General features: G+C 40.0%; 1 protein-coding gene across 1 annotated transcript in view; it reads left to right on the forward strand.

Moving 5' to 3' along the window:
• The window catches only part of MMS22L (MMS22 like, DNA repair protein), a 70,603-nt gene that overhangs the window by 8,244 nt on the left and 38,040 nt on the right, over nucleotides 1-24,319 (forward strand). The window contains exons 4-14 of the mRNA XM_083433420.1: nucleotides 1,211-1,263; nucleotides 2,507-2,594; nucleotides 2,679-2,853; nucleotides 3,639-3,732; nucleotides 5,473-5,603; nucleotides 7,808-7,921; nucleotides 8,413-8,592; nucleotides 11,287-11,349; nucleotides 15,513-15,632; nucleotides 16,274-16,500; nucleotides 17,991-18,500. Of these exons, the coding sequence (XP_083289546.1) occupies nucleotides 1,211-1,263; nucleotides 2,507-2,594; nucleotides 2,679-2,853; nucleotides 3,639-3,732; nucleotides 5,473-5,603; nucleotides 7,808-7,921; nucleotides 8,413-8,592; nucleotides 11,287-11,349; nucleotides 15,513-15,632; nucleotides 16,274-16,500; nucleotides 17,991-18,500 (1,755 nt within the window). The remainder of the gene's footprint in view (nucleotides 1-1,210; nucleotides 1,264-2,506; nucleotides 2,595-2,678; nucleotides 2,854-3,638; nucleotides 3,733-5,472; nucleotides 5,604-7,807; nucleotides 7,922-8,412; nucleotides 8,593-11,286; nucleotides 11,350-15,512; nucleotides 15,633-16,273; nucleotides 16,501-17,990; nucleotides 18,501-24,319) is intronic.

The raw sequence follows: 24,319 nt of genomic DNA on the forward strand, positions 1-24,319 counted from the left end.
AGCCCCCGGACAATGTGCCAATCAGTGCCAAACGCTAAATAACTTTAGTGAAATTTTCTGTTGAAGAAATGGAGCCGTACTTAAGATCAGAAAGCCTATATAGCCAATGCCACATCTAGAGTTGGAATTGCATTTTTCTGATGCTTTAGCTCTTATCTTAAGCCCATGGTGGGGAACCTCAGGGGCTGACTGGGACCATCAAATCCTCTCTGTATGGCTGTGCCTCTCTCCGGGCCACACCTCTCACCAGCCTTGCTCTACACCCTCCTGAGGGAGCTAGAATGTGTCATTGAACTGTAATACTACCTCTTGCTTGCCTGGGTTGGGAGATTATATAGATGTGTTTTACACACACTTCTTCTTTGGCGATCACTCGTAGCTGAGTAAAATTGTCTTCCATGAACACGGTCTTAACAGTGAGTCCATAAGTAACTGTGGAGGACAATTCTGGATCCACAGGTCCTTCCACAGTAAGGACATAGGTTTCCAGGCCGGGGTTAATCACAGTGAGGGGTTGCCAAATGTTCCTTTCAGTAGGTGACCAGTCGATTCATATCTGCTGCAGCCTTCATCTGTCTTCACAGCCATTGTGACATACCACTTACTATCTTGTACCGGTTCTGCCATTGAGGACTTCTTGGATCATTCTTTGTCTAGCTCCTCCCCTTTGACCTTACCATCTTGGGTGACCCTGCTGGGAATACAAGACTCCCTACGGCTTCACTCACAAGGGTCATAGGAACGTGCAAGCCCACTGTTGCATCACTTGCAAGCAGCCCTCTGGAAATTGTCCATGAGGCCCTGAGGCAAAAGCAAAAACAAAAAAACCACCCCCATCTCTATCTTGAGCTAAGACAAATATAGACTTCCCTTGTAGTTTCTTCAAATCTCTTGTTTATTTCCCTTGTTGTGTTTCAGCCTGCCATACATTAACATAGTTCTGGTATTCCCATACTCTCTGTTAGTTAAACCAGGAATAAGCACTAACGAACTCTTTTATGTGGAATCATCATTATCTGTAGGAGGTGATCAAGGGATCAGGCAGAGCATGCAAATTGGCTTGATTATTTTGAGTTTTTTATGTACCTTTTGTTTCAACTGTTAGTCGATTTACCCCCAAGAATGAAGAGGCTGTTGGTTGGTTTTGATGAAAGAACCCTATTTTAGATTTCAAAATTTTGTTGTTTGTATGTGCTTTCTTTGTTGATAGGCAACAAATATACAAATTGGAAAACCTCATTCCACCAAGTTTATCTGACTTTGGTAAGTTTTTTTTAATGCTTCTAGGTTGTTTGTGCCTTGCTGTATATTTTTAACAATAAATAAATATTATGTTTGTTTGTTTGCTTTAAATGGAAGCTGCCCCTTTCCCTTTCTCCAGTATTCAAAACTTATGAACTAGACACAATTTCAATGCACTGACTTGATATTTCTCATAAGTGAGCCCTATTAAAAATGGCTAACCTTTAAAAGAAAAACTCTGTTATTGCAACAGCCATAATAACCCAACGGGGGCAGGGGGGGATCACAATTGGCTTTGTCCTTGTCCTCACCCACGGCTAGTGGATCACTTGGGTAAAGTGATGCCAAATGGTTGGACACAAAGTGTAGCCATCCTTTGGCATAATGGATAAGCAAAGGACACCGTCAGTTGGCTAATACATTGCACATTTTGAGTTGGCAGCCATAAAACACGGTCTTTAAAAATGTTTTGAAAGGTGCATGCCAAATCCCAAAACCCTTTGAAGCATTCATGTGCACATGTATGTACCCTGTCCTGGGATTGTTTATGATGAAGGGCAAGATAAACATATTTTAAATAAATAAAGAGCAAGCATGAGACAGATTTATTGCTCTATACACAGGAGGATTTTTGTCTACAGTTTCCCATGCACATCCATCAGTGCAAAAACAACTGAGGATCAATCCTTGCTCATGCATTTAAGCTCTTGGATCAGCACCAGCAAAGCTGAAGCATCAGATGAACTACAACCTGTTTCCTCTGATTCCATTTTAGCTTTCTGAGGTTCTTCTGTTTCCATCTTTTGTATGGAATTTCTTTCATTAAGGTACAGTTCTGACATTGTGTATACATCAGTGCCACTTTAAATAGTGAGCTGTCAGTATGTAGTAACATAACCATCCTAGTAGTGTTTTCCATGTCACAGTAGATCTCTTGGGTATTTTTTAAAGGTATGATGTGTGTAGTAAGCTGCTGCATGTAAACAGCTTCTTTGCAGAAAGGTTTCAAACAGTTGCCATGTGGCCACTGATTATTTCCCCTTATGTGTTAATGTTGTTGTCTATAACTCTTTAATTTTATTTAGATTGGGCACTTATTTAGATGAGTGCCCACATGTCGTGATAGAAATTATTTATTCCTGTTTGTTCATTTGTATTTTTTATAATCAACTTGCAGTCTGTTCCCCTTCAGTTTGGGGAAAACGGCTTATGTCAATTCAGCATACCTGAAAGCACACATTCCTAATTTCTGCCTTGGTTTCAGGTCAGGCTGCAGAGCTTCACTGGGAAGCCCAAAACATCAGGCAGCAGTGCATTCAGTTCCTGCAGTATGTGAAAATGTTCATCTTCAGGTAGGTTGTCAGACACGGTTCCTGTTTAATTTTTGTTTGCATAGTTGGTGCTGCATGGTATTACATATTAGCATCTTCATTCAGATATCTGGTGCCACACGAAGCAGAAGATGAGTTACTTCATCCATTTGAAAAGCAGGAAGCACAATTCCCTTCATTACTTGTTGAGGAACTCCATTCTTTGACATTGCACGTTGGACACCTGCATGAACTCTCTAGTTGTGTTCTCGGAGGATTGACTGTTCCGCCACAAGCAAAGGTTTTGACTGTACTTTTTGTTGTTGTTGTTGGCGCATATAGACATTTCTAGTTGGCACATATTATAATTTAGAGTTGGAAAAGAGGCATTATAAACTTGCTGGCTAGTTATTCTTGAAAGTTCTCTCTTTTCATATTGCCAAGAAAGGGACATTTTGTGTATCCCACCAGGGCAGTGTTATAGCTTATGGCACTATATTAGCACTAATCACCTAGTGGGACAGATAATTCCAATACTGTTTAGTAGTGCCACACGGTGATATTTGCATGGTGGCTATATTTCTTGTGATAATGCTAATATGGTAGCGAAATGATTGAGCTGCCCATCATTGCTTTCAGTCACATACGTTTTTGGTAGAATATTTTAAAAGTCCACTCTAAGTCACTCTAAGTAGAACTTAGTTAGATGCAACTTTGTGTTAACATTTTGATAAAAAGTTACCCTTCATGCCCCATTATAAAAATTGCAACCCTACTTCCAGAAAATGAAAAGTTATTTTGCCTTTTGCCTGAACATGCGACATTTAAAACCAGGGATGGGAGGGTCAGGGGTACACCCACAAACACACACATGCAGGTTGCTTTTCAAACCTTTGCATAGTTAGCCTGATAGTCCTGGTAATGAAGGGTTCCTATTCATAGGAATGTTCTTAAGCTTGTTCAACCAAAGTCTCTTAAAAATATTCTTCAGACCTTCATGCTAATCATGCACTCATCTGAAGGAAAGAGCCTGTGAACCTGGGGTTATCGGGAATATTTTTGTGCAATGTTTTCTTTCAATTACAGTTATTTTCCCCATCATGGCATCTGATGCATCTTCATCTAGACATCCACTGGTCGTTGTTGGAAATTCTTCATCTTCTTGGTGAAAAGATGCCAAGTAGGTTTTGCCTTTGCAATTCAGATTGTTCTTTTGCATTATTTGTGTGTTGGGTTCTATGGGAGATGTTAAACTCTTTGGTTCAAAAAGCACATATGCAAATTATTGGGAAAATAGTCTGGAAAGTAAATCAGCACATTTTTTAAATTAAAAAAATCATTTAAAAAGTCAATTTATCTCTTCGCAGCAAAACTCCATTTTTACATCAATTTAAATGACAATATATCTATCCACAAATTATTTTAAACCAATTAAAGCATATTATTTGTCCTATTGATTTCAGTGGAATTTCTGATCTATTTCTGCATGATGGCATTCTTAATCACATCTTTTGGCTAAGAACCCCTCACTTAATTTGCACACATGTGTTAGTCTTTCAGTACAACCCTAAACGAAATCTATTACTTGAAAGCAAAAGTTAGTCTTTAGTGTTCTTAAATTCATTTGAAAGGCTGGCAACCATGTGTACACACACGGCCAAGCCAGCAGGCCCCTGTGCAAATTGACAGGATATTCCGTAAGCCCTTGCTTATTGTCCCTTGGACATCCTCCCATTGTGTTGGGAGTGAGTTGAAGTGGAGAAGAAACCAGCAGGTTGTAAGGCAAATCCAAAAGCAATGTTCAGCAAGCAAAAGGCTTCCATTCCAGTGTGCTGGTACCCTTCCAGTACAAAATGCAGGTCATTTTATAATAGGAGCCTCTAAATTTTCTCCCCATTTAGTGCTGAAAGAGTGCATTTCCCTGCCTGTGGAAGGTGCTGCCCTCCAAAATATTGTGCAGTGAGGTGGGGTGGGAAAAGATAAATACATTCTGTAGTGTCTGTAATTTGTGGAAGGACCACGGCTTAGTGGTAGAGCATCTGATTTGCATGCAGAAAGCCTTTGGTTCAATATTTGGCATGCCCAAAAGGAATTGGAAGAGACATCCTGGAAAGCCTCACATGTTCGTTGTAGATAATGCTGAACTAGACTGACCAATGACATGGCTCAATATAAAGCAGTTTCCTATGTTTGTAACTGCTCTAACCTAGGAAAGTATTTCTACCGCAAACTGGAGAAATTGCCTCTCGACTATGTAGAATTTCTCAATTCTGTTTGTGAATAAACTGCAAACAAAGTGCTGCAGTACATATCATTGCTTTTATTCCTTGAATTGCTTCCATGTCATTGCAACAATGTATAAAACTGCTTTATTAACACTCGCCCCTGTTCAAATGGGGTAAAAGTTGTATACAGTCATACCTCGTGTCGCGTCCGCTTCATGTTGTGTCTTTTCGCGCTACGTCCTGCGGCAACCCAGAAGTACTGGAACGGGTTACTTCCAGGTTTCTCCGCATGGGCATAAGCGCCAAATCGCACTGTGCGCCTGCGCAGACGCAGCTCTTCTAGTTGCAGACATTTCACGTTACGAACTGGCCTCCGGTACGGATCCTGTCCGTAACATGAGGTACCACTGTATGTTGTCAGGGCAGCATGGAGAAACCACATCATTATGATTTTGGCTGAATTAAACATACGCTGTAAAATTTCCTTTACCTGCTGCAAAACACAATGTCAGAAAACTAAGGACAAATTTGGGGTAATCCCCCCCCCCATTAACGTTTTCTTTAAAATAACATACAAAATGATGAATTGCTTTTCTTTGCTCAAATAAAGTGAAAGTATGTATGCATGTCTGTGTCTGTATTTATAAAGTCTATATCAAAGCATAAACTTCCTTCATTTCCTTTTTATTTTCTAGGGCAAACCGTGTATGCTCACAGGTTCTCAAATTTAACAGGTGAAAATTTAACCAATATCAGTTTGTTTGAAGAACATTGTGGAAACCTCTTCTATGATCTGATAAGTTTGGCAGCTAACAGGTATACAAAGGTATAATGATCATCTTATTTTGTACTGTTGTACGAGTGTTGCATAGCTGGCTCTTTAAAACTAGACAGTAAAGGGAGTTTCCTATTTGAATTTAGCTTTTCATCAAATCCTTATATTTTAGCTTGTATGAAAAGACGATATCATTTAAAGACTCTTGGTTAGGAACTGTTTATTCACCTCTACTTGCCAGCTGAATGAGGAAATAATTTTGAGTTGTATTTTTGCCCTGAGTTGAAATATGCACTGTATTAAAGACTATAAGTAGCAAAAACTGCTGTAAATTATACAAAGTTGTAAAAACAGCAGAACTGAAGAAGCTGTTTGAAATCACAGAATTTAGCTTTCCGTGGCTTCTAATTCAGATTGTATGTAAACATATGTATTTTTAAGTATAGTATTTTAAAACACTTTTCTACTGCCCTTCATCAGATTTGATTCCCTGCCATATTTGTATGCCAATGCAGTTTAAATTCTTAAGTATTAGTGTTATCATTATTTTTATATATTTCTAAGCATTCCATCCCCAAATAACAATTGAGAAAGTGGAAATAATGTTACCATTAAGATCACTCGTTTGTTAATACAGTTTGTTGTTATTTAGTCGTTATTTTACTTTGTATTTTAGCAATCTTATCCTTCTATGAGAACATATTTCTAAGTACTGTATCCGAAGAAAGCTTTGTTTGGAAGACTTTTAATATGCACTGAGTTTCCTTTGCCAATCTTCTACCTTCACAAGTTCCAGACAGCAAAAAGCTTATTAATAACTTGGGTGATGAAAACGTTAACCAATAGAAAAGACACCCTTGCAATTGTGTAAAGGCCAGTCTAGCATGGCATGTAACAGCAAGCAATATATAGCTAAATATAATGCAAAATAATGTGAAACTTTTTTTAAAAAAATAATTCTGAAAATAAATGGGAGTGGTATCTAGTTGCTGTATGTGGCTACAATACCACCTGCTGGTGGATCAAGGTAAAACCCACTTGATTAAAGATGGCAGACTAACAACTCATGAAATAGTACATTGTTTCAGAACAGAAGTAGTGATTTTGTTCTATCATGTGTTTCATTAGAGCAGTGCTGTTTGTTCAGCACAGAGTTTGCACTGGAAATGTGAGAGCTTTTGGTAATTTGTATAGCGCTTCTTAAATCTAAAATTAGCACACTTTGCTCTGAAGGTGCACTATGCTCTGTAGAGTTTCCTTCCTAGCATGTATGTTTTGATTTGCAGCCTTGGTGTATTAGTAAGGTGAAAAAGCTCTTCATGAATCCTTTCACAAAAAGTAACAGCTATTTGTGGGGTATGGCTTGTGTCCAGTTAGAGGCATAAATGCATCCCACTGCTGTTGGTGAATTGAGATATGAACCCATCTGCCAATTCTCATCTGTAAGGGAGTTTTTAGGAAGAAATAGATAAGTATTTTATCTATATATATATTTTTAAAAACCCTACTAGGTGGCAGGGGAAAGCACAACTTTTATCACAGACCCTTTTAAAAATATTAACTTCCTCTTTAACAACAACCCTCGATATTCAAAGTATGTTCCACTTTCTGGCTTATTTAATCCTTTCACATTTAGAGTTACCGTACTTTTCCATGTATAAGACGAGTTTTTTTTAACTCTAAAATAATGTTAAAAAACGGGGGTCTTCTTATACACGGATAGTTCATAGGGGGGAAAAGTGATTGGTTGCACCCGGGAGCTTGTCAGCGGTGATTTGGTGGGTGATTGGTGGCTGCGGCAAGGGCTGCTTTGGATTGGCGGCTGCTGCTGCGGTAATTGGGTGGGTGATTGGTTGCCGCGGCAAGGGCAGATTTAGATTGGCTGCCGCTGTGGCAATTGGGCGTGCGATTGCCGGCTGCTGTTGTTGAGTGGGCAGACGCTTATTGGCTTCAGCAACGTGAGTGATTGTCAGCGTTTGTCAGTTGGGTTAGTGATTTTCTGCATCCCCCCCCCCCCCCCCAAAAAAAAGCTCTGCAACTATGGGCAGTCCTTCCCCAAAAAAGCTCAACAGCTCTGGGCCATCTCCAATTTTCTTAAATTTGAGTCCCCAAAAATACATGGGAGCGTGTTATACATGGAAAAATACGGTGTTTTAATGACAACATCTTAGCTATTTCCTGCAGTGAATATTTCTAAAAGTGTTCATATGTTAAATTCCACTATTTGCTCTGAGGAAGTTGTTTGTTCATCGCAGGTAAGGCCCTCTGAAGCTCTAACTAGTCACCACTACCCTTGCACATGTGTAAAAGAATTGTGGATTTTGCTTATTCATCTGCTCAATCACAGAAATAAAAGATCCCTTACAGAGGTAAGACTCGTTGCATGACTAGCATGGGTAATATTCTATGAAAACAATTGCATTTGAAATACTCAGATATTCGTAGACGGATAAACAAATGTCCCAAACTAATTTCTTTACTGTAAGCATTCTTTTACACTTGGTTCCATTCTCTGATAATCTGTAAAGGGGTCTGTGTTCCTTGACAGGCAGAATGTGGGGCAGGTGGGCATGGTTTGGGCCAAACTGCCTTACAGGGCAAATTGGTACTTGTGCCAGGTCTAATCAGGATCCTGGGGCAGTGGTTCCCCATGCCTGATTTAAAAGGATCACTTTGAGAAGCGCAGCAGGTGATGCATATCAACTTCAGAGTCTACCCACGGTTGTCTACAAGCTGGTAAAGGAAAGCAGTAACAGGAAAATTATTGCAAGAGATGGACAGGGTGACTGATATGTGTGTGCACTACATTATAAAATTGAACTTTTTTTAAAAAAGCTGAGTAGCTTATTTTTCATTGCAGTCTTTTTGGAGCTGTTTGAATAACATTCTAAAGGATGTATTTGAAAAAAAGAGGGATACAGAAGCAGTGTCTGCCTTCAAACCAATTCCAATCAAGGACTCCCTGACTTTTTGTTGGTGGCTTATAACTCACTTGGCATTACTTCACCATGTTGACCGCAATGGGAATGTAGATGAAAAGGTAGGTTTGTTTTTACTGCTTTCCAAATCCTCTCATAGATTTTTAAATGTTTACTTAGGCCTTGTACCATACATAGATTTTTGGCACACATGCTGAGAATGTTTGCATAGTGAGTTTATACCTTAAAAAGATACTCTCTTTTGTGATAGGGTAAAAAAAAAAGAAGAAGAAGAATCAGGATTCCTCTCTCCTAATCCCCACCTACCTACAAGTTTGGTTTTTTTACCCAGTCTCTCATGACATTAGTTAGTTAGGATCCTTACACATACTAAGTCTAATATGGAACTGATAAAATAGTCCCACAGTATTTCCAATCTACACAGGATTGAATTAAAAATGTTTGTTTCTTTACCTCCATGCCTTCTCTTGAAGCTGTAACTTATCTCCTACACCTATTCTAACATGAGAGTATGCCTGGCATGTGATAAACATATCTCATTGAACTGAGGAGACTGTGCTACCTTTCAGCTTAAAAAAATAAATCACTGAGCTGCTGCCAATGAAATTTGGGCTGTTTACTGATTATTCTGAAAAAAGTTCCCAGCTCTCCAACTTCTGTCTCCTAACCCTAGACCTTGACAGAAAACCAACCTTTTGGGAGGTCAGGTGGGCACATTTTGAAACCTGAGAAACTTTCATAGAAAACAGCTGGTTGGTTCAAGGTGGGTTTTCTTTTATTTTTTTAGGAAGGTGGAGTGTAAGGTTTTATGAATTAGATTCCTGTAGCTCTGGGAGAAGATATGCAATATGGTACTAGTGACGAGTTGGAAGAGATGGAATTTAAATAGGAAAGTTTCTCTGTCAATAAGAAAGTATGAAGCCTTTTTTAAAACTTAAAGAAGAGAACATATAGATCATATGTATCTTTCCTCAGCTCCAAAATAGTCCACATTATCGTATCCTTAAAGGCTACGTTCATAAATGTTTAAAACCAAATAGAATAGTAATATTACCACTTTTGAACATTGCAGGGGTCAATTTTAACGCTGCTCTGGGCTATTGAAATAGAGTCAGAATGACTTCAAGCTAAACATTCTTGCCTTTGAATTGTCTAAAATGACTACTTTGTAAGATATGCAAAGAGTGGTTTCCAGCTGAGCAGCTTAGCAGCTCAACAGGTGAGCCAGAAGAAGAAACTAGTTTTCTCCTGACATTGTTAAAAAGAAATACTCCCCGTATACTTAAAAGTTGTAGTCCAAGTTATGATTCTTTTACTAAACATGACAGAAGAATACAAAATGATCTTCCAAGCCCCTGGCTCCAGACCATACATGTGCTGTTTTGCACAAATAATAGTATAAATCTTTTTCTTAGACTGCAATGCTGTATGTAGTGTGAGAGTGAGAATGGGGTGTTCTGGAATTGCTTGCATACCTTTTTTGTGTTTCAAAAGGCAAGGCTTCTTTTATCAAAATGAGCAAGCTGAAAGTAGGATATGGCAAACTGTTGACAATAATTTTCAATATGTCTTTGGTCTATTGGCTCAGAATTGTTTAATAAAGAACTTGTGAACTGCTTCATTGTCCTTGATTCGGGTGCCGGAAAGCTTTTCTTCACTCTTCGTAGACCATTACAGCTTATTATAGTGGTACCTTGGTTTACGAACTTAATCCGTTCCGGAAGTCCGTTCTTAAACCGAAACGATTCTTAAACAGAGGTGCACTTTCCCTAACGAGGCCTCCTGTCACCTGTGCCCTTCAACCGTTCAGATTCCATTCTTAGACTGAGGTAAAATTCACAAACCGGGACACTACTTCCGGTTTTGCGGAGTTCGTTAACCGAATATTTCTTAAACTGGACTGTTCTTAAACTGAGGTATCACTATATACATTAAACAGGGGAAGTCTTGTAACAATGTTACCTACTCCCATGAAATTACTTGTGCTTAAGGATGGCTAGAACTAACCAATGGAACCAAATTTTGTATGTTGTTTGTGGTGTTGTAGAAAGATAGATTTGATAGCTATGATGCACATTAACAAGTTGCAGCTGCTCTTCTCAGTGCCAGATTTACGTATAAGCTAAACAGGCTATAGCTTAGGGCCCCACTCTCTTGGGGGCCCCTAAAAAATTTAAAGGGGGGGAAAAGCTGGATGTACATTTCCAAAATATAAGATAAAAAACAAATAAAATAAAACCTACGTACAGCAACAGTGTTTTGTGTTGCGTAGGCTCCTATTTGTTATGTGCAAATGGCTTTAGGTACCTATTAGGTCCATAAATTACCATATAGCATATATTCAACATAAAAAACAGCGACAATTTGTTGTTGACAAAGAACAGCTGGACATATAAAGTACCCCATTACCTTTAGTAGCTTAGGGCCTCATCAAACCTAAATCTGGCCCTGCTCTTGATACTTCAGAGGTTAGTGCAGTAGGCATGTATTCTGGATTTTAAAAATTAAGAGTAAAAAACTGCAGTGTACTTCTAAGAAAAACAGGTAATTTTGCTATGTGTAATGAGTACTTTTTCTGGCCTATCCATACTACCGTAAAATACATTTGTTCTCTATGAAGACAATAAATGTTTTGCCTATTAATCAAACTTAGTGGAGAAAAATGAGTGTTCTACACGCCCATTTGTAGCAATAATTAAAAGAAGGTAAATATCACTTAGCTTGCCATGCATAGCTCACTTAGTATTTGCTTGCCAAAACCAGATATTTATCATTCAATATGGTTTTTCATCTAGAAACCAATAGACTCTAACTGGTCCTTTGTGGAAGATCTATTGAAGCAGTCCATCAATAGTCAAGTAAGTATGTTAAGAATCACAGGCAAGTTTGATTGGGCTGATTTGGGGACAGAATGTGAAAATGATTTTATTCACCACGTTGCTTTCAGAAATCTGGCTTCTTTAACTCAGGAGTACGAACAACCTTGATGATCTGTGTGAGCTAGGCTGCTGTGTAGTTTCCTTCTTGTTAGTGGTCATACTCCTGAGTGCTTGTGTTTTGAAGATAAATTGTCAGATAGGGTGGGGGGGCTGGGGAGAGATAATTATCCTGGACGTATTACTTGGTCCCTTTGACAAGATGTATTCCGAATAAGAACAGGATGCTTAGAAAATGTAAGCTCTATGCTGAATCTGAGGGTATCAGGTTGAGAGACGTGATGGGAGAGATAGTCTATTGCATTGAAAATTCAGCTATATCCTCATCACAGCAGGAAGGTGACTTGCCTTGCTGAGCAATTTGTCTTACAGGCTTGAATCAAACTCTTACTGATAAGGTTGTAGCTTCTGAGCACTCACTTCATACCTTATCATTTTTCTTTCTACAGAGCTGTTAATGCAGTACTTTGTGGCCCAGAGGTCAAAACTGACCTCCTTTTTAGAGTGCTTTTAAATATGCTGTACATGTTAACACGTTCTCTGTAAAATGTGTTTTTAGGTTGCGTGGCACAAATTGTAATTTATGTAACATCAGCTATTACAAGAATTCCTTTAATTTGTTTGTATATTTATTGCATTTATGAGGTGTCACATAAAATTTACTGGGTGTCCTATAAAGATATGTAGCAGAGGATAGGAGGCCAAGTAATGGCTTTTCTTTTGGCTTTGTCTAGTCAAGAGCTACATTTAACACTACGATGGTGTTTTGTGATGGGACTGAGCCTTGAACTTCCATGTTCTCTCCCTCTTTCTTCCCCTTTACTTCTGGCGCAGCAGTGAAAAGATCAGAAACTTTCAATCAACCACAGTTTAGGGTTCCATCCAATCACTAAACTGTGATTAATCTCACCTATGGTTTGTTTAAAACACAACTAATTCATAATTTGTGGTTTAAAGCTGACTTGTTTCAAATAAGACATGTTTAAAATTAGATGTGCAGTGGTACCTCGGGTTAAGAACTTAATTCGTTCTGGAGGTCTGTTCTTAACCTGAAACTGTTCTTAACCTGAGGTACCACTTTAGCTAATGGGGCCTGCTGCTGCGCCACCGGAGCACAATTTCTGTTCTCATCATGAAGCAAAGTTCTTAACCCGAGGTAATATTTCTGGGTTAGTGGAGTCTGTAACCTGATGTGTCTGTAACCTGAAGTGTCTGTAACCCAAGGTACCACTGTAGTCTGATGGCTTCAAGTGGCCACATTTAATTTAAAAAAACATAGTGAAAGCTTGCAACTGCTCTCTGTAGCTGCTCTTCCGGAGGAGGGAATATGTGAGCCCAAAGGCTTAGTGGGCTCATTTCCATGGTTTACTATATTGTCTTGACAGAGCCAAAATGTTAGCATGTTATGATACTGCATTATCATAATTTTTGTATATCATCTAGATTTTTTACAGTGCATGTCTACACAAAAGTAAACCCCATTGACTTCAATTGGACTCACTACATTTTAAATGTTTATAGGACTACAGCTTTAATATTACTCTGTAAGCTGCTGTAATTATCTGTGTGTATATGAATGAATAGGTTTTAGACAATTTAGCCAGTTTATTACTGCATTTGCAACAGTTGTTGGGTTGTTGTTTTTTAAAAAACACGCCACTATTATAATTTGTTTTTAAGCCTAAACAGAGTGTTTGTTATAAGAACAATGTAGGGCGTAACTGGTTGCTGGAGTTATGGGAAGTGTTTTGTAGAAATTAGATCCTTTACAAGACTGTTTTTGAGAAAGCTGTTTTCCACCTCTGGCTTAGCTATGCAATCAGATGATTTATCATGTGATGGATTATAAAGAAGAGCTCCAGGTTATCCAAAACTATTTGTTCTTGTTTTATCTTGGAATAATTAATAATGTATACCAATATGTCCTGTGAAAACTGAAAACTAAAAGGAAGTCCAAAATTAATATTTTAAAATCTTACCATATACCTACTATCCCATAAAGTGCACACCTTTCCCTGATTCAGGAGCTGTCAGGAAGCCATAGCTAATTATAGCTCCCTGCAATCTGCTTTTTGTGGGTGTTGCAGGTATGGTTTGGAAAAGGCATACAGTTACCAAATGGTGGTGTAGATGGATAGCACACAAAATATTTAAATCACATTTGCTTCCACAAATGATTTTGAAGCACATAAGTCGCATTTTGGGTAGATCTGGCTGACATTCCTTCCAGGCTGCAAGTCCTTTCTATCACATTTTTTAGCCAAGCAGCTAACTTAGATGCAGGTACAATAAATGTTTAGGGAATACTTCAGCCCAGTCTTGGATGATGCAGATCTGCTACAGAAATCTGAATATATGCTCCATGAAATTAAACTTTGATTGAGGTAGACTTTTGAGGGGACTAATTGCAAATCATGTAAGAGCCAGCATGGAATAGTGGTTAGAGTGTTGGACCTAGTACCTGGGAGCTCAGGGTTCAAATCCTGCTTAGCCACAAAGCCCATTGGATGACCTTGGGCCAATCACAGACTCCCAGCCTAACCGACCTCATAGGCTTGTTGTGAGAATAAAATGGGGGAATATACACAACCATGAGCACCTCGGAGGAAAGGTAGGATACAAATGTAATAAAGAAATGTCATATAGCATGCAGCAAAGCAAGCTGAGCATCAGAGAAGAGAGTTTCCTCATCTACCTTTTCCTTGTCACTAGATATTGTGACTTTAGTGTGTGGATTCCTTGCAGACTGCTGACCAGTCAGATGTAGATGTGAGCAAAACCTATCCACCATTCCCTTCCAAAAGGAAAATGTGTGGGGCTCAGTAGGGTGCTGACCCATCTCAAAAAGCCACTGTAGGTCATAGTCATATTCTGAGTAACTGAAATTATTACAGTGGTACCTCCAGTTACGAACAGGATCTGTTCCTGAGGCCCGGCCTCATCCTGAAAACTTTGTAACTGGAGGCACCCTTCTGCGCATGCACACGGCATGATTGAGCGCTTCTGCGCATGCGCGCGTGACGAAACCCAGAAGTATATACTTCCGGGTTTGCCGCATTCGCAACCCAAAGTTTACTTATCCAGAGGGATACGTAAGCAGAGGTACGACTGTACAGTCTTTGGGCAAGGATATTTTCTAAAAAGATAACGTTGTTGCTTAATGATTTAGAATGCATGATTTGTATTTTTCAATCAATTAGGCCTAGGTATCTTGAGTTCGTTCACACCATAGGGCTATATAAAAGCTGGCTCCCATGGTTCCGCTTCATTATAATGTCACATCAAGGAATGGAATCCAGGGAGAAATATCCAAGTGGATAATGGGTGGGACTACACTGATCTCGCTTGTTCTCGCTTGTTTGTCTTGGAACAAAGTGGCTGTAATCTGAACACAGTTGAGGGGTGAAACAAGGATAATTCTGCGGTAGCATCATGCAGTCTTGACCTCAGAAATGAATGCAGATCGGCCAATTCCAATATAGTTTATAGAAAATTAGATTTAATTCTCTAGGCTTTAAGATGTTACATTCCTGGCCCACATGGGCATATGCATAAATGCCACATGTCACAAAGTGCTAATTACCAATATTATCTCGACAGAATCTTTGCAAGCTGAATGGGCCAGGATCAGTCTGCTATTCAGAGGCCAGAATGTTCTTAGAACAAGTGTTTTTCTATTGTGTCCAGTGGGTCTTAGCCATTAGAAAGTGGTCTTGACACAATTCAGTATATAAACTTCTGTTTGGAATTTACCTAGAGGTGGCCTCCTTATCTGGGAATTATGCTCCAAATTATCTTTCATAGCCCCTGGCTTTATAGCTATATGATTCTAATGCATAAAAATGTAGGTAGAGTTTCAGTAGATGACAATGCTGGTACTTGTCAGATTTTATTTTCTAGATCGCTGCTCATATTAATGGATTGGCTTGCTTCTAAACTAGAAATAACATTTGGGGAGGGGAGGGGGATATTCTCAGAATCCGAGGGCTTCATATTTGATTGTGACCAAGGTTGTTTTTACTATTAAAAGAAGAAGAAGCTTGCTAAATAAAACAAAATTGCATTTGAATGTCTTTGTTTCCTAGACTGGAATATTAGAGGAACAGTTACGGACGCATCTTCAGTGCTGTTTGACATTAAGTCGTATCTGGGATATGAACCTCTCAGCCATCACCATACTCTGGGAACATTATAGCAAGAATCTGGTTAGTAAATAATGTCCAAGAAAGCTGTAAGTGGGCACCTGTCACCTTGAGAAAGTTGTTATCTAGTCAAGTCTGCTTAGCAGTGGAAATGCTTATGGCCTCATTCCCCCTGCCAAAAAAACCCCTCTACAGTTTCATTCATTTACAGTTTCCATCCCACTTCTTCCAAAATGGTCTGAGTAGTTTTCCAATATCTACATGTTTTTTAAAGGGAGGGCGGAAAATACGGAAGGGGAAAGAGAGCAACACCCTCCTAACTGGGAATCATTCTCTGACGTGAGGCTAGATTGTTCTTCCCCTTTGCCTCTGCTTCCACAGTTGTTTGCAGAATTCCTCCAGGTAGGAAGGGGGAAATGGGATCCCATCAGTTGTGATCTTCTAACCAAATAGATACAACCAAGCAATTCTTTCCCTTTTAAGTGTTCTTGCAGGCTGGGAAGCAGCCTTCCGTTAGCCCCTTTTCATTCTATAGTGTGTCCTCCTCTGCAGTCACTGGACCTTTTAGTTTCAGCTGCCATTTCCACATGGTGATATAAGAGCCTGGAATGGAGCAGTCTTGTGATGGCAATAAAGCCTTGTGCTAAGGAAGGGCATAGCTCAGCTGTAGCTTCAATATACTGTATTTTCTTTCTTTCTTTCAGAACAGTCACTTTACTATTCCTTGGTTTGGTCTCAAAGGTCTTGCAAATATTAGTAAAACACCCATGTCTATGTATGAGTCGGTGAAGAGATGTTGTGGCGACATACATACTCCTGACATGTATACCACCAGCAATAGTTACCAATTTTTTCTTCACATTTTGGTACAAGTAATGAAGAAGGCAGTGAAGACCAATGGTACTCATCCCTGGAAGCAGATCAAAGGAAGGTACAGTGGCTTTTGCAGTTTTCTACATATTGATAATTTCAGTGATTGACTAAATTTGTTTTATCTAAGGTGTATGTCTGTAGTTTCAGTATTCATGAATTCTGAAATATTCCGGTATTCGTTTTATTTTCATTTCATAAAAATTATTTTTAAAATGTTTATTATGGGGGGACCTTAAAGCTGTTTACAAAAACAATGAAGTTACCGTTTAAAAAAGACAACAATAATCTAAAATATACAGAAATTTAAAACCAAAATAAATTAGACTAAAACCAATTAAAACTTATAAATTTATTGGCATTTTTTAATTACATCTGGACATTTTTTGGATAAAAGGATGATGGGTGGGGAAATGACATAAGATGAGCCCTGCTGGATAAGGCCAATGGCCCATCTAGTCCATCCTCCTCCTCTCACAGTGGCCAACCAGATGCCTATGGGAAGCCCACAAGCAGGACCTGAGTGCAATAACACTCTCCTCCCTTTTGATTCCCAGTAACTGATCTTCAGAGGCACTCCACCTGAGTGGAGGAGGAGCATAGCCATCACAGCAAGAGCCGTCACTCACTAGCTGGCTCCTGTGCCCCACCCCTGCAGTAGAGTTCTTCTCACTCTTTCAGTATGCATGGACAAAAACCTCCTATACTGTCAAATCTAAATGAGCCTTCAGGTGTTTTTGACAGCAACTCCTGTCATTTCTTACCAATGGATGTTCCGATTTGGGATGAAGATAGCCCCGCAACACGTGGTGCATAAGAGTGTCCTAAATAATATAGAGTAGACCCATTTAGAACTAATTCAGCTGCATATTTAGTGGTGGTGTATTACAACATGTACCATCATTATTTACAGTGGGAAGCTTTTCTGCACTGTCGTATTGAGACCTAGCTGCCCTATTATGGTCTTTGAGCTACAGTGGTACCTCTGGTTATGTACTTAATTTGTTCCGGAGGTTCGTTGTTAACCTGAAACCATTCTTAACCTGAGGTACCACTTTAACAAATGGGGCCTCCTGCTGCCGCTGCGCCGCTGGTGTGCAATTTCTGTTCTCATCCTGAGGTAAAGTTCTTAACCCGAGGTACTATTTCCGGGTTAGCAGAGTCTGTAACCCAAAGTGTTTGTAACCCGAGGTGTTTGTAACCCAAGGTACCACTGTATTTGTCCTCTGAATACCAGTAGTCTCTGTGGTACTAGATGAGAGATGGCTAGAACAGCTGACAGAAAATATTGTTGAATCCATTCTTCTTGAGGTGTTTGCAGTTCATGTTAGCACAGTCCACTTCCCAGTTTTTTCATCTGAAGTACTCTGGTTCCAGACAAACTGGTAGTTGAGGATAGTCCCACAACTCACCTTGAGCAGAAAGAAATTCAGCAAGGTCACTTACCATTACGGCAGTTCTTTGGAAGGCAGGTTAATGGAGCTTATTGAAGCAAAGGATAAATACAAAAAAAGGTTTTAAGGAAAGTGTTTTTGTGCTTTTTTTTTGCAGAATTTATTCCAAATTCCACCAGAAAAGAATGCGAGAACTGACGGAGGTGGGCCTGCAGAACTTTTTCCATCTTTTCCTCGTGCTGGCAGCTATAGCAGAGACAGAGGATGTTGCCAGTCGTGTGATGGAACTTCTGCATTTCCTTAGTCCAGTTTCTACAAGCCTTTCTCTGAGAGCTTTGATCTGGAAGGGCTACTTCGCCTTCATGTTAACGTATGTTGAAAGGAACATGGATATCAGTGTGCTAGCTGAGGAAGTCTCGAATGACTTCCACAAAAAGGCAAAGGAATTCTTAGTTGCCAGAAATGACCCCTTGCAGAAACAAAACCTCTGGGTGCTGCTTTCCACTTACGTTGATGGCGTCCAAGAAGTTTTTGAGACCAGCTGCCACTTGCACCTTTCCGAAGAAAAGCTGCTGAATGATGGCTTTAGTATGCTGCTGCCTGGTTGCCGAGGAGCTGAACTTGCAAGAGTCTTTAGCTTCTTGCAAGATGTTCTGTTCAGACTGAGGTAAGAGTTTTTTCATTCGTATTTTCTGAGGGCTTTTTCCTGCTTCAAACTTCTTTTATCGGATTTCTCACACATTGACTTTCATACACCTACAGTGTAATACGTGCAATTTATAATTGATTCATTTTAAATAATTTTATCCCACTTTGCAGCATAAAAGTTTTGGGTGGCAAAGAACAACAATGATAAATTCATTATAACTTAAATTAATCAGAGGTCTGAGGTATGTAAGCAGAAGGCATGGATTCTTTAAATTATGAATTAGCGTGATGAAGATGTTGGATCCATTTTGGTACAAACTTACCATATTGATCCAAAGAAACATAGAGGCTAACTCAAACTCTAAAAGATGTAAGCTACAAAACTGAAAACAGTCTACCAGTGTAATAAGTCTCCTGTTTGATGCCTGACGTGGACTACACAACAATAGTGTTTCAAGTATCTGGGCACCATATGGAATGAATGTATTGCATTCACCTTGGTGGGTTTTGAGAATTTAAATGGAAGAATGCAAGAGATGTCAAGGGCTGATGAACACAGGTTGATCACTTCTTGATGACTTGCGTCTGGGTAGCCATTCTGCCCCACATAGTGTGGTCAGGGATGATAGGAACTTTGGTCCAGCAATAACTGGAGAAAACCATATTGCTTACCCTTAACAGTCACTGTTCACAGATAGACAGCATCGTATTGCTTTTTAATGGATTTGAATCTCACTTGTATGGCAAGTCAGTATATGAACGATATGTATGAACGAGTACAGCAGCCTTGTATTTCATTGGGGTTGCAAAGCAGGGACATAGCGCTCTGCTTTGCTATCCTATAGGCTTGCATACTGGCCATGGAAGAAGTGGCTTCACTTCCTTTGTGATCAATATGGAAGCTGATTAGAATGGTGAAGTGGGGCAGAGCGCTCTGCTTCACTGGCATGCTAGCCGACTGGACTGGTGAAGCAGCTCTTCTGTCTCTTTTAAGCAGTAGCAATAACTATTGCCTCCACTGTCTTGTGCAGGAAGCAGGTCAAATTGCTCTCCTGCCTTCTGCAAGCTGGGCAAGCTGCTTGGCTCGTGGGATTCCATGGATCCTGGTGCAGCCTGAAAATAATAGAAGCGGTTTGACAATTGCTTGCTTACAGAGGCAAGGGTGGGAAGCAACACAGTGCCTTGCTGGGCTAATAAATGTGCTGCCCTCCAGATGTTGCTGGAATGCCGCTCCTAGCATCCCTAGCCATTGGCTATGCTGACCGGGACTGTTGGGAATTTGATTCCAGCAACTACTGGAGGGCAACACATTGGCTATCCCTGGCTTATTGAAATGTTGTAAGCTGTTGGCATTCTCATTTGCTTCTGAACTTATTCGTAATTGTATATTCATCATTTCTGTTGTAGATCTGACACACACACACACACACACACACACTTTTTATATATTACACATACCTGTTTGTAGAGCTTTTGCAATATTTCACGTAGCCCCTAAGTTCCTGCTTAGATAAAAACGACATAAAACAGGAGAATGGCATGGTGACTAGTAAAAATTGGAAGGATAGTGTCTCATCACTAATCAGTTTTGCCTTGATTTATTGATACAGTTTACAACCTCCAAACTGTCCTTTCCGCAATAAACATATTTCTGTCCACTAATTCACATTGGAGGCAGCTCTTCAATTTGAAGGGGGGAAAGCTGCCTTGGGGAGGTCAGAAGACATCTTCCCTTGCCGTCCTGCCACAAGCCCTAATGAGGCAGTTATTGATTGGTCACTGTAGGAATCTGAGGATTTGTGGGGGAGGAGCGCTAGAAAATATGCATTATGAACAGTGGGAAGAAACTGACCTGCATGTTTACCTTAAGTACTTTGTTACTGTCTGGATAGTTTGACTTCTGCTGTCACTAGCTTGTAAATCCAAGGACAACTGATTATTTTTTTTTTCCAGGCTGTCTTTGCACAAAGATAAAGTGTTTGACAAAGGGTAGGTGATTTATTAGGAGGGTCTTTGTAAATTGGTTTAACTTGGTTTTTAAAAAGTGCAGACTATCCAGACGCAGAAGACACACTCTGGAACTGTACAAAAGCATTGCACATGCTGCCTTGGGAAAGGTCCTTCGGTCTTGAATGGCCTGCATAGTCCAACAGAGATGTATTTTTGACGTTCAAATAACATGAAATTCTTAATTTGAAAAAGCCTTAAATGGTGTATGAATTAATGATAGCTGTGAAGTTCTGATCCCAACTGCATGCTTCTTCATTACCTGATTGGAAAGCTCCTTCCCAGCTGATTGCTGTCAACAGGACCAGCCCTAATGTTAGGCAAAGTGAGACCTCAAGTAGCAAATGCTGGAAGATAGGGAGCAACAGTAAGGTAGTGGGGACAGAATTATTTATATTATTTAAAAGCATTTCTAACCTCCCCAGCTCACAAGAGCCTGGGGGTAGAGTGCAATAAAACAAGGCAAAGAAATAGCGTGTCAGCAACACAGCAATATAAACAAAAAATAGAGGAGGAAATGAACAAACCAGAACGGCATGCAACAAATCCGCATAATTACTGAATGCCTGAGTAAGCAAATACATTCTCAGCTGGTGGCGAAAGCTCACCAGTGATGACACCAACTGAATCTCAGAAGAGAGGAACTTTCACAAACATGGTGCAATGGCAAAGAAGGTCCTTTCTCTGGATAAAGATGCCATGTTCATATGGAAGAACTAATAGGGTCTCACTTGTAGTAAGGTCAGTATGGGAGAAGGAGATGTGCCTTGAATCTCGCCATGTTAGTAGTAAGCTGGTAGTCACTGCAGCTGCTTCAGTACAGGTGCTTCAGGACAGGCTGTCCCAATAGACATGTGCTGACATGGCAGGAATCTTCTCTTTCTCACCTGCCCCCTTCCCAGTAGTGAGGAACAGCGCTACAGGAAAGCATCTCCAGTGCCACTTGGTGATTTTGTGAAGGGGTCCTTAAGATTTCTGTGGCTCATTTGTGGATGGGAAGAGTAGATAAAATTAGATTGTACTTAAGGTCAACCAAACCTTCCTTTCATGTGCTGTGCTCAGCCATCAGTAGCATATCATAATCATTTGGGTGGCTTGTGAAAGATTTCTCCTCCCTGGAGTTTCACGAGAGACTAAGTCAGGTTTGGGTGATAGCCATCTATAGTCATACTTTGCGTAGACGACTGAAAGCAAGTATGGGTGTTACTTGGTCAGATACCACCCTTTATGTTTGTGCTGGTAGTTGGTAGCCAGAGGGTTTATTCTAATTGGCTTCAAATTCATATCTCTATTTTTATTCAGCATGTTACCCTTCCCTAATCATGAAGTGCTTAATATTTTTAAATAAAATTAATACTTCTTGCAACTTGAAAATGAACATGATGGTATAACTGTTTACTGACCCCAGTAAATGAATACAATATGCAGTATTTTGACAAATGAGGCAAATCCATAAACCTGTTATATTATTGGCTGCGCTTGTGCTAATGTATGCATGTATGTTGGGTTTTAAAAAATGATTTTAGGTTGCTTTGCTTCGGTATATCTATAACTGATTGGTGTGGGGTTTTTTAGTTTTATCTGTTATTTATTCGTTTTATAAACCGCCTTGGGTTCCACATTGAGAGAAAGGCAGAATGTGTATGTGTGTGTGCACATATACAAACCATATAATAATATTTATTTCCCAATTGTATAAAAGCAAAATGCACATAGCAATATTGTAGCCCAGTGTGGAGAATCTGTAGCTTATTCTTTGTGGGTCTGCCAAGAATAGGGTTATAGAGCAATACCCTTGGCCAGATTAATAACATGCATTCTTGGCTGCCTCTCTGATTTGGCAAAGGAGCAAATGTCTCGCTGTAGCAATCCTTCCTGTTTTAAGATCCAGGTGGGAATAAGATATCAGCCCTTGCATAAATGTAATATTTCTGCCAACTGTACTGGGTGTAATAGTTCTAGGACTGTCAGAATGTGCAGGTAAGTAGGAAGTGAGATCACTGATTAAAGAGAGAAGCGGCTCCCTGTAGGCAGTTAGTTAATAATAACTTCATATGCCACTTTTCTGCTAACCCAAGATGATGGCTCACAGGAGCATTCCTTTATTGCTGATTAAGTAGCATTATGAAAATACTGACTTGGCTGTGTTAACTAAATGCCTTGGTATTTAAAGCTTAGAATGTCAAATAGTTGTAGCAATCCCCTTTAACACATCACATAGAGTTTCTGGAATCACATTTCAAGTCTCCCTTCTTCCTTTTATTTGAGGTGATAGTAGAAATGGCATTTTCTCCCCCATTTTGCAGAGTGAGGCATAGCCAACAGCTGTACTTTAATTATAGCCATTCATGCTGCTGTGTTAAGGGACTGTCATCCTTTCCATTATAACTCCTTTTATTTTCAAGGATTTATAACACAGCTATGAAAATTTGCTCTTGGGCTAAAACGTGATTCGTGAGGTCTTGTAAGAGTGTTCACTTTTTCCCTATTTCTTTTTTCTTAAGCAAACATTAAAAAGCTCTCACTTTGCTTGAATATAGCCTTCATGTTGAAAAGAGGAGGGGAGAGAGAGAAGAACTGGATGCTTTCTAGAATATTCTGTTCGTTTCTCTCTGAAACAGTTTCCCATTCTGTACTTGCATCTAGTATCTAGAGCAGTAATTTTCAAATTCTGTACTGCAAGATCATTTCTAGCATGCTCCGAGAAATAAATGAGGGTTCCTTGATCTGTCTTGATTTCAGTCTTCATCTGATGGGTAAAATTGGATGGTTTAATTACGCTCAAAGTAACAAAAGCCACAGGGTTACCTTACCCGTGAAGGAAGCGCTCCCACAATAGTGATTTACACAGGAATTCAAGGGGTATGATTTCCAACAACCTGGTTCTGACTCTTGTACACAAAAAACAAACAAAAACTTCTAGTGGATTTTACAGCATAGTAGTAGTCACTATAAATTCAGAGCTAAGAGTGCCTCAGCTACCAGAGTTTAGGGCAGGGGTCAGCAAACTTTTTCAGCAGGGGGCCGGTCCACTGTCCCTCAGACCTTGTGGGGGGCCGGACTATATTTTGTAAAAATAAGTCAACGATAGAACAAATGAATTGCATGCAGGGAGGTCCTAGATTAATTCCCTGAAATCTGTAGGTAGGGCTGGGAAAGACTGATGCTTGAAATCCTGAATGTTGGGAATCACATGTGAGATACCCATGCAGCAGAAGTTGCCCCCAGTTCCAGTCTCCACACAGAAGCAGCTTAAAAGGTCTAAACTAGTTTACTGCTGCAGAAGATAAGGCTTCAGTAATACTGTTGCAGACATTGATATCTGTGGACAGTTTGTAGGCTTTTCAGATACAGATACAGATATATTTAAGTACCAAGTATCTCTGTTGCTCCGTAACACAGTCAGACTTACTTCTCAAGATTGACCCTGACACACCAAACTGACTTGCCTTAATCACTTATAGCGGTGGTTTTCAACCAGTGTTCCATGGCACAACTGGGGTGCCTTGAATGATGGACGGGTTGCTGGCCTCTGTCCCTCTTTCCTTCCTTCCCTCCTCTGATGCCCTCTCGTGTCTCTGCCTCCCCAAGGCTTGCACAGCTGTTTATCGCAGTAGCCCTGGCTATAAGCTCCACAGGTGAATGGTGCTTCTGGGAGGCACCTCTCTTTGGGGCAGGAGAGGGGGCAGCTCAGAGACCAGGGACGGCAGCAGCAGCTGCCTGGAGGACTTCCGGGGAGAGGAGAGGATGCTGAGGAAACACTCCACAAGGGAAGGTGTTTGAAGCAGAGTGAGAAGCTGCCAGCTCTTCAGGCAAGGGGTGACATAACTA

This window comes from Podarcis tiliguerta (genome assembly GCF_965153285.1).
Source record: "Podarcis tiliguerta genome assembly, chromosome: 3".
Taxonomy (NCBI): Eukaryota; Metazoa; Chordata; class Lepidosauria; order Squamata; family Lacertidae; genus Podarcis; species Podarcis tiliguerta.